At 36.1% G+C, this 9,608-nt stretch overlaps 2 protein-coding genes and 1 long non-coding RNA gene across 3 annotated transcripts; 2 read left to right on the forward strand and 1 right to left on the reverse strand.

Annotated features, from left to right (window-relative positions):
• The first annotated feature begins 1,782 nt into the window (after positions 1-1,782).
• On the forward strand, positions 1,783-4,891 carry LOC106342878 (acyl-coenzyme A oxidase 4, peroxisomal). Its single transcript, XM_013781934.1, has 13 exons — positions 1,783-1,894; positions 2,197-2,301; positions 2,365-2,471; positions 2,579-2,656; positions 2,736-2,859; positions 2,986-3,059; positions 3,144-3,203; positions 3,291-3,400; positions 3,641-3,800; positions 3,922-3,998; positions 4,071-4,242; positions 4,351-4,443; positions 4,522-4,891. The coding sequence occupies exons 1-13, from the start codon at positions 1,867-1,869 to the stop codon at positions 4,651-4,653; spliced, it is 1,320 nt and encodes a 439-aa protein (XP_013637388.1). The 5' UTR covers positions 1,783-1,866; the 3' UTR covers positions 4,654-4,891.
• On the reverse strand, positions 4,697-5,732 carry LOC106342879. Its single transcript, XR_001269896.1, has 2 exons — positions 5,524-5,732; positions 4,697-5,317 (listed from the first exon to the last, which is right to left on the reverse strand). It is a non-coding gene; the product is annotated as an uncharacterized LOC106342879 (long non-coding RNA).
• A 2,283-nt stretch (positions 5,733-8,015) lies between these two features.
• Positions 8,016-8,786, forward strand: LOC106337191 (rubredoxin). Its single transcript, XM_013776254.1, has one exon. The coding sequence runs from the start codon at positions 8,122-8,124 to the stop codon at positions 8,680-8,682; it is 561 nt and encodes a 186-aa protein (XP_013631708.1). The 5' UTR covers positions 8,016-8,121; the 3' UTR covers positions 8,683-8,786.
• The last annotated feature ends 822 nt before the right edge of the window (positions 8,787-9,608 follow it).

Consider the following 9,608-nt stretch of genomic DNA (forward strand, 5'->3'; position numbering starts at 1 on the left):
CCAAAAATGTCCAAACCCGAACATAAAATACCCGAACCCGGCTCGAAGTGTAGAAATATCCGAACGGGTTTTATACCTTTATATTGAAATACCCGATACGAACGTGTATCCTAACTCCCACCCTTACGATATATGATCATCATTTGTAATTGTGCTATACATGAGTTTTGCTAAACATTCGGTGTTATGGGTTACGTTTTGAAGAAAACGTTAGTATTACATTATTTGGTCCGTATGCGTTTCTCTAGAGGTCAATAATTATAGACTGAGGTTTTTCTAACCTCTTTCTGATACTGCCACATCAGCAATAAAAAGACATCAGAGATTGCCACCTTATCAAGTTTAAAAATTAATTATTATAAAATTGAAGCTACGTCTTTTTAAAAGATTTTTAATTAATATATAGGGGTTTATCATTTTATTTTGTTAGTGCATGCTTGCCAAAGTTCTCGCTGTCTCTGAAACATTAGAGCTTCCATGCCGTAGTCGAACAATTTTCTTTTTTGAGGCGAACAAATTACATAAAAACAACTACAACATAAATAATTTTCGTATTGAAAAATCAGAAAAAGGACCGATAATTGACTGATGTGTAACCGTTCAATGACAAAGTGATGAAGCTAACTATTTGTAATCTTTTTATTCTCTAACAAAGTAATTTTCAAAGCTTCCATACTAATAGTCATCTCATGCGATAACTACAAACGAATAGCAACAATGTATGTTCGCTGCTGTCGTTGATGAAATGTTAACGACACAATACGTCGCCTTATTGTTCACAACTAGACGGGTCCCGTACGCAACGTCTACATTTTACTTTAGCAACAAAAGAAAAACTCAATAAATCTAAAGCCCAGAAAGATGTTCCATTTGTGGGCTGCGTCTCTTCTTGAAAATTAGTTTGGATTTTTCCATGGGTTTGAGATATCTCCCGATTAATAAAAATAAAATAAAAATAAAAATAAATCGAAAGATCCGTTTAAATTTTTTTTTCTTCAAGTGTAATCTTTATTTTGTATCTGGTCAAGAAAAAAACCAATTTTTTTAGCTTTTTCTTTTATTTTAGTAGTTTGAATTTCTGAGAAAAAGGTATATAATCTTAACTCACCCATCCCCCCTCCCCCTCCAAAAAAAATCTGCTTTCATTCTCCAAAAAAAAAACCTGTTTTCGTACCATATTAATTTTAAAAACGTTTTTTCCCGGTTACAAAATACGTTTTTTAATTTGAATACAAACCGGTGATTAGTCAATAAGTTATGTCAAAAAAAAACTGAAGAAAGATAAATTATATTTCTAAGAAAAAAAATCTATAAAAATAAATTTTCTCAGAAAACATTTCTATAAAAAGTTTTTGGGCAAATCTCCAAAATAGCACTTTTCTAAGTTTATATCACAAAAATAGCACTCAAAAACTAAAAAGACCAAAATAGCATTTTATCTTTTGAAAATTTTAATTTTTTTATTTTTCAAAATTTGAAATCTTATCCCAAAACCTCATTTCTCAACTCTAAACCCTAAACTCTAAACCCTAAACCCTAAACTCTAAACCCTAAATCCTTAACCCCACCCTTTAACTCTAAACCCTAAGTTTGTAACTTTTGATAAAACATTAAGTGTTATTTTTGTGACTTTTGACTTTGAGTGCTAGTTTGGGAACAAAAACTTGATTTAGTGCTATTTTTGTTTTTTTCTCGAAGTTTTTGTTTTCTAAAAAAAACAGATAATATTAGCTTATCTGAAAATAAATTCTAAATAAAGATCCACGTGAGCGGGTCGGATCTTGAATCAGGACGCCTGATTATTATTGATGTATCATTTCATTCTATCTCATTGTATCGATTTTCGTTCCTATCACGATCATCGCCATGACTGTGCTCTCATCTGCAGATCGTGGTTCGTCTTCCTCCCTTTCTTCTCATCGTTATTTGCACGTCTCGTCCTCTGTGATCTTATTTCAATCCTCCAGAAATTGACAATTTTTTCATCGTTCTGTGCAATTTGTTCGTCGATCACCGATCGAACAAGTAACATCGTTGGCTCCGTCAAATTAGATTGTGTTTAGAGATTGGCGAAGTTTGCGATTTCAAATTAGCAGACTGTTTTCATTTGTAGATGATGCATGTGCATATAGGAGATAACAACGAGTAATTGAATTTGTTTTGGATTTGAGAGATGAGAATTTGATCGTGTTGCAGATAATGCTGAGAAGAAGGTGAAGAGTTCGTATTTTGATTTGCCAGCTATGGAGATATCTGTAGCGTTTCCTCAAGCAACACCAGCCTCTAAGTTCCCACCGTGCAGTTAGTATTTCTTCTTTGGATGATTTGTTGTTATTTTGTGGCCTCAATCTGTTTTATTCACAGCTTCAGACTATTACCATTTCGATGATCTATTGACTCCGGAGGAACAGGCTGTTCGGAAGAGGGTGAGAGAGTTCATGGAGAAAGAAGTTGCTCCCATAATGACTGAGGTCAATGTTTGATAGACATCTTCATGTTCAGGATGTTTTTTCTCTGGGTTTATTTGATAGTATCATTGTGTCACATAATTGTTCTTATTTTGATTTTAACTCATCAGTACTGGGAGAAAGCAGAGTTTCCTTTCCATATCATTCCAAAGTTTGGAGCTTTAGGTGTTGCTGGTGGCTCCATCAAGGTAATTTCCAGTGCTTTTTGTTTCTGGGATTTTCTTTGATTTTCAGTTTTTTTTTTTTTAATTTGGTCTGACTTCTCAGGGTTATGGATGTCCTGGCCTCTCCATCACAGCCAATGCTATTGCTACAGCGGAAATATCTAGAGTTGATGCAAGCTGTGGGACTTTTAATTTGGTGCATACCTCTTTGGGCATGCTCACTATTGGTAAGAGGTCCTAATATTTCTTTCTTAGCTTGTTTCGTGTTCAGTTTTTATCTTAATTGGATAAACAGCAAGCATACTATGATTTGTACAAGCATATTTTCTTATGTTTTTTTTTGTCAAGAATAGCTCTTTGTGGATCAGAAGCACAGAAGCAGAAATATTTGCCTGATTTGGCTCAGATGAAAACTGTGACTTGTTGGGTGAGTACGTCGAGACAATTTGCATCCCTTTGTGTTATGTAAACCTGATGTTGATACCATTACATATATTGCACTTGTATAAAGGCTTTGACAGAACCTGACAATGGAAGCGATGCAAGTGCTCTGACAACAACTGCCACAAAGGTTTAACCTTCTTGTGCTCTTGTACTCAGTTGCTTGTACGAGAATGTTTCATTGTTTTGACTTGTTTCAAATTGTCTACTTCATTAGGTGGAAGGAGGTTGGGTGCTTGAGGGACAAAAGCGTTGGATTGGAAACAGCACCTTTGCAGATCTTTTGGTCATCATTGCTAGGAATACGACAACGAACCAAGTCAACGGGTATGTTAGGTTCTAGGGTTTTTTAGATCTTAGGTGTAGAGGTCGTTTGAAGTTAATAAAGTGCCTCTTGATTTCAACATGAAAATCCAGTGTCTAATATGCTGAACTAGGTTGCTATATGATTGGATGTACTGAAGAATAAATTTTGTATGGACCTTAATTTATAGCATACATGGCTCCATATTCATTCGGATAGACTTTATTTTCTGCATAATAAAATGATCAGCTACCGTTTTACAGATTCTTAGTCCAGAAAGATGCGCCTGGCCTAACGGTTACTAAAATCCCGAATAAAATAGGTTTACGTATTGTTCAGAATGGAGACATTCTACTAAAGAATGTCTTTGTTCCGGATGAGGAGCGGTTACCTGGGGTAAATTCATTTCAGGACACAAGCAAGGTACTGTTTTGCCTCCACATAATCCAGAATGCTCTTCAGTATTAATTATACCACAAGCAAATTACATCTTTCTCTTTTCTTTGTGCTATTTTAACTGCTTTTATGTACTATATTTGAATAGGTCCTGGCTGTCTCACGTGTAATGGTGGCCTGGCAACCAATTGGTATATCAATGGGAGTCTACGATATGTGTCACAGGTATTTCAGTCAGATCTAAGGAGTGACCATAATATGAGCATATTCATTTTGTGAATGTGTTTTGTTTCCAAGGTATCTAATGGAGAGGAAACAATTTGGAGCACCGTTGGCTGCTTTCCAGTTAAACCAACAGAAGCTTGTGAAGATGCTGGGCAATGTTCAAGCCATGTTTATGATGGGTTGGCGCCTCTGCAAGCTATATGAGTCGGGTCAGATGACTCCAGGTCAAGCCAGTTTAGGAAAGGTATCCTACAAACCATTCAAGTTCAACTTCGCTGATTCTTTAAGCTCGAGTAAGTGGAGGAATCAAACATAGCTATCATTTGTATAACCAATGATGTGGTTCAACTAGGCATGGATTTCATCCAAGGCAAGGGAAACTGCTTCGCTAGGTCGGGAACTACTTGGTGGGAATGGAGTTGTAGGGGATTTTCTGGTGGCAAAGGTGAGCGAGCTAATCTTCATATCTGACTTGGTTGGCTAATAGCGATAAATTGATATAAACGTGAAAATTTATTTGCAGGCTTTCGGTGACCTTGAACCCATTTTTACATACGAAGGGACGTACGACATAAACACCTTAGTGACGGGGAGGGAAGTTACCGGGATTGCGAGTTTCAAACCCCCAGCTTCACGGGGCCGTAGCCGTCTTTAAGGTTGTGCAGTGTTTGTTGTTGTTGGCTGTTAGTTGCTTTGGTAAAATGTAATGTGTGAGCTTTACATTTACCTGGAGACACTAAGTGCGCCAATTAATATTGGCATAAAGGGACATATGCAACCATTGTATTGCAATAAAGGATCCGTGCTGTGTATGGCATGTAGTTTGGTGGGAATAATCCTTCCGTAAAACATTTAATGAGTTCAAGGATGATATAATAAATTACTTTTAGTTATTTGTGTTTTTGGTTGCCAACATTGAACAAGTGCTTGGCAGTACTTTTCTGTTATGTGAAAATTTTATTATTCACCAAACACATTACAAACCCGAACATAGGTGGTTACAAGTCTGAAACATCAGAACTAAAGAGCAAAGAGAGATAAACCAAGTCGACAATTTAGATAAGATTTGAACTCAACGCCACAAGCCGGCTGTTGCTAAAAAACACCACGACCATAAGCAAAACTCCAAATCAATCATATACATTTGACTCGCCAAGACAAATGCAATTCAAAGAACTTGCATGATTAAACAAAGGGTTGAGGTCTCTGTCAGTCATGAGAAGCTTCCGGTTTATTGAAGCTACAAGGACTTAAAACAACTCAACCATCACGAAAATCGCTATAACCGGCATTTAAGCTTCGGAATCCGCTTGCAAGCACTGAAATCTCAAGGACCACACAATAGTGACTTCTCAAAACTCAAAGACAAACGAACAAAGCTTAAAGAAAAACCCAAGCAACTAGAAAGTACTAATGACTAAAAACCCTAGATGGTAATCTAAGTGAAAATAAGAGAACCAAAACGTCATGTTAGTAAAGGAAACCATCGCTGTAAACTCCCTCCAACTAAAAATCGCCACCAGACCTTGATCGTGCTCTCCACGCACCTCCTACGGGCCACCACACCATGGCAAAGCCAAGAGAAGCTTTCCATACACGAACCTTATTAATACAGCCAGAAACCATGGATCTGTCAAGATCGGAGTCGGCGGAATCCAATTTAGCCATCTTCGCTAGGGGGCAAATAAACCGAACCTGGAATCTCAAACCGAACCCAATTCGATAAAAACTAATCTGAATCGATTCGAACCCGATATAAATACCGAATGAATCTTATTTTATAGTATTTCGGATTTATGGGTATTATCCAAACCGAATCCGAACCTAATTGGATATCAGATATAATCTGAAATATTCAAAATCCCAAAAAGATCTTGTAGTAAACATGATCTTAATTTCATGTATCCAAAATACACTAAGATATATTGAACATCTAAAATAATTATCTAATATATGAATGTTGGTGGCTCTATTATACGAAGGTTGATGGTTGAAGTTTGAAGTTTTTAGATTTCGGTTTTGTTTTCACTGAATAATGTTTCTTATTTCATGAGAACTTGATTTTTGTTTTATGTTTTTATTTTTTTGGTTTTATTTCTATCAATAACTATGTTTACCTTTAATTTGATTTTGAATGATCACTGTGTGATGTTCCTTTCTTATTTTTGAATCGATTTTACTTATGGTTTGGTTACAAAATAGGTAAAAAATCAGGTACTTTCAAACCGAAGAACCGATTTGACTTATGTTTTGGTTACAAAAAGGTGCAAATCTAGTATTTTTAAACTGAAGAACCGATTGAGATACGAACCCGAAAGTACATCAGGTTGTAATGGATTTTTGAAAATTTACTAAAACTTGATAGGACCCGAACCGATCCCAAACCGAACTTTCATATAACACGAATGGAACTGACCGAAAAACCGAAACCCCTTTGGAAAAAATCGAAACTCAATTGGGACCCAAATGTCAGGCCTAGTCTCTGCTTTAAATTTGAGATTTGAAACTCTATATCACTATATCAGATTTGTGTGACACGTTTAGTCATGTTTTTCACTGTTTCTGTATTTCGTACCTATTCGTGATTATTTTTTTGAAATTCAGTCACTAACCCCTAGTGACTATTTCGTAGCTATATGATTAGTTTATACTAGAGAAGTATATATAAAATTTATTAGATTTTTCTATATAAAACGAGTTTTCATCAAAAACCATTTATCCATTTTTGAAATAGAAGTCCACTTTAATATGTTTTGCTTGAATCAATGTTCTTTTAAATATAGCAATGGAAAGAAAAAAAAACAGAGGAGAAATTTATATTGTCTTCATAATGATAGTGTTGAGGTGAAGAAACCAAATCCTCAAGACAACTACAATACAATCTCTTTCCTCTAATCTTCTTGAAAACATGCAAGAGCAAGAACATAAAGAAGCTATAAGAGCTTCAAACACATCTAACTTTTAGTCGTAATCCTTCTGGAATTCTATGAACATGCTACTACAATCGTTCCCCAATCCGACCAAAGCTGACATGTGCTTGAGGTTCTAGGCAGAGAAACCAATTCACTGAGTTTTTTTAGAATGCACTTCCTTCAAATTTCAATAGTGTTGTAGTTCTTCGACTTGAAAGTATGTAAATGGGACATCAAACGTTCAGTAACTGAACTTGGTTCTCTCCGGTGACCAGTGTTTTTAAAACCGGACTGAAAACTGAACCGAATAATTTTTGGGTCACGGTTCAATATGGTTCAACCGGGTCAAATCTAGTTCAATAATCTGGGTTAATATATTTCAAATGTATAAATTAAAAAAATAATGTTAGTAAAGATGATACATAATAAAAATATAAATGAATTTAAAACATAAACATTGTCAATATAAACTAGTTTTATGTTTATATGGATGGTTTAAATATTTTTGATAGTTTTAAATGGTTTTTATCAGTTTAATAACTATAAAATCTAATCTGGCTACAAGACGATTCATGGTCAAACCAATTATTAAACCCAATCCGGTTATGTATCCGGTTCATGGTCGAACTCGGTTCAATCATCAGATCGGTCCGGTTTTAAAAATACTGCCAGTGACCTATAATGAGCATGGCGAAACTAGGACATTCGGATAAAAACAGAACCAAACTGAATAAAAAAAATTGACTGAAACCAAATTAGTGCACACAATATTTGGAACGATTCTTATTTTTCTATATCTGAAAAAACGAAAACATCAAAGCAAAACTGAGAATCGAATGTATATTCAAATATCCAAAATGCAATTTATGTATTTAAATATGTTATATTTAATTTTAAATAGCCAAATATATATAAATTATTTTATAAACATACCTTTATTTATATCTTTATTGATAAAGTAGAGAAAAAAATAGGAAGGAATCGAGGAATATTTTTAAGTATACAGAGAAATAAGATTATCAGTGACAAAAATAGAAAAGAAAAGAAAAAGGATTATCATGAAGAGTTTTGGTCCACGTGGTGCCACGATGCTTTTCAAAAATCTTATCCAAGCCTTCGTTCCTCTACCTCTTCTCAGTTCTCCCTTGTCCAGTGGATCCCGTTCTTCTCTCCAAACAATGAACAAACCCAAAAACTAAACGAAGAAAAACATGGCGACTGCTGTGTCCTCCTTCTCTCCTATCGCTCAGTTCCATTCTTCTTCTTCTTTTTCCCTCAAACGGACACAGTTTCTCAGATATGGCAAGAAACAACAACAGCTTCACCACAAAGTCTTCACTACCCCAACTTACCAATCCACACCTTCCCGCTGCTCAACCGTTTCAAGAGACGACTCCGCCACAACGCCCGAACTCGAAGAAGACGCGGTCGAGATTCGAAGAAGAGAGGAGGAGAAATTCGCTGTTCTGAACACTGGAATCTACGAGTGCAGATCGTGTGGGTACAAGTACGACGAGTCCGCGGGTGACCCATCGTACCCGATCCCTCCTGGGTTTCAGTTTGATAAGTTGCCTGAAGATTGGAGATGTCCAACTTGTGGAGCAGCTCAGAGTTTCTTCGAGAGTAAAATGGTTGAGATCGCTGGTTTTGCTCAGAATCAACAATATGGACTTGGTGGTAATCAACTTACCTCTGGTCAGAAGACAGCTCTGATCTTCGGGAGTCTCTTCCTCTTCTTCTTGCTCTTCTTGAGTGGCTATTTCATCCAATAACTGTTCTTGTTTTACTATCATGTTATTATTACAATATCTATCAATGTCATACACCATTTGTTCCGTTATAAACGGAAGCTACATTATACATTTGGATTCTGCTAGAGGCTGGAGAAATAGATAACTACAACAATTAAGAATCGATGGCCTAAACAGAAGACTGAACTATTTTTTCTTAAATTCGCGTGCCAACTGTGTCTTAATTTGCCTTCATCTGAATCTTTAGATGATTAATGACAGTAGATGCAGGTTCTTACTGTAAAAGCCTGAAAACCGGACTGACATAAACGATAAAATAAAATCGATGTTAAGGAAATATACAAATGTTTAAGGCAAATACAAGAACGATAAGAAATCGTATTCGCAAAGAGACATGGAGTCGAGATTTAATCTCTTTCCTTAACTCAAAATATTCGCTCCGTTAGACGGAACTATACGAATATAGAGTCCCAGGATACAACCATGGCAGACGAATCACGCCTCACTCGTGATCGCCCTATCGAACTATAAACTCTACGAAACACTCTCGCAATATAAACTTACGCTAAGGAATTTTGCTGTTGGATTTGGATACGGAAAAAATACAGAATTGAAGAGAGAAGAGAGTCGATATATATAAAGAGGAGACGAAGAGCGGTTTTTCGAAATTGTTGCCAACGTTTTCCGAAAATCTCTCAAGGATCTCGTAGTGGAACGTTGAGCAATTTTCTCCGCAAGTTTCTCTTTTTTTGACTCGGTTCTGATCCATTTCGAACAGATAAACTTCGTGTCGTTTTTAGACAAACTATATGTCGTTTATACACAAATGTCATGCTGTTTTTTAGAAATGAAATGGCAAAAACGTTGAGCTTAACTTGGTCCAAAAAGAATCTTATTGGGCCGGAGGCCCTCCACCAAGACCCAAGACCCAAGACCCAAGACCCAAG

The sequence above is a fragment of the Brassica oleracea genome, chromosome C4 (genome assembly GCF_000695525.1).
Source record: "Brassica oleracea var. oleracea cultivar TO1000 chromosome C4, BOL, whole genome shotgun sequence".
Taxonomy (NCBI): domain Eukaryota; kingdom Viridiplantae; phylum Streptophyta; class Magnoliopsida; order Brassicales; family Brassicaceae; genus Brassica; species Brassica oleracea.

Coding starts and splice junctions, on each gene's coding strand:
- LOC106342878 (XM_013781934.1), top strand. CDS start 1,867: ATGACTGTGCTCTCATCTGCAGATCGTG. Junction 2,657..2,735: donor TTGCTGGTGGCTCCATCAAG/GTAATTTCCAGT, acceptor CTGACTTCTCAG/GGTTATGGATGTCCTGGCCT. Junction 3,801..3,921: donor CATTTCAGGACACAAGCAAG/GTACTGTTTTGC, acceptor ATATTTGAATAG/GTCCTGGCTGTCTCACGTGT.
- LOC106337191 (XM_013776254.1), top strand. CDS start 8,122: ATGGCGACTGCTGTGTCCTCCTTCTCTCCTATCGCTCAGTTCCATTCT.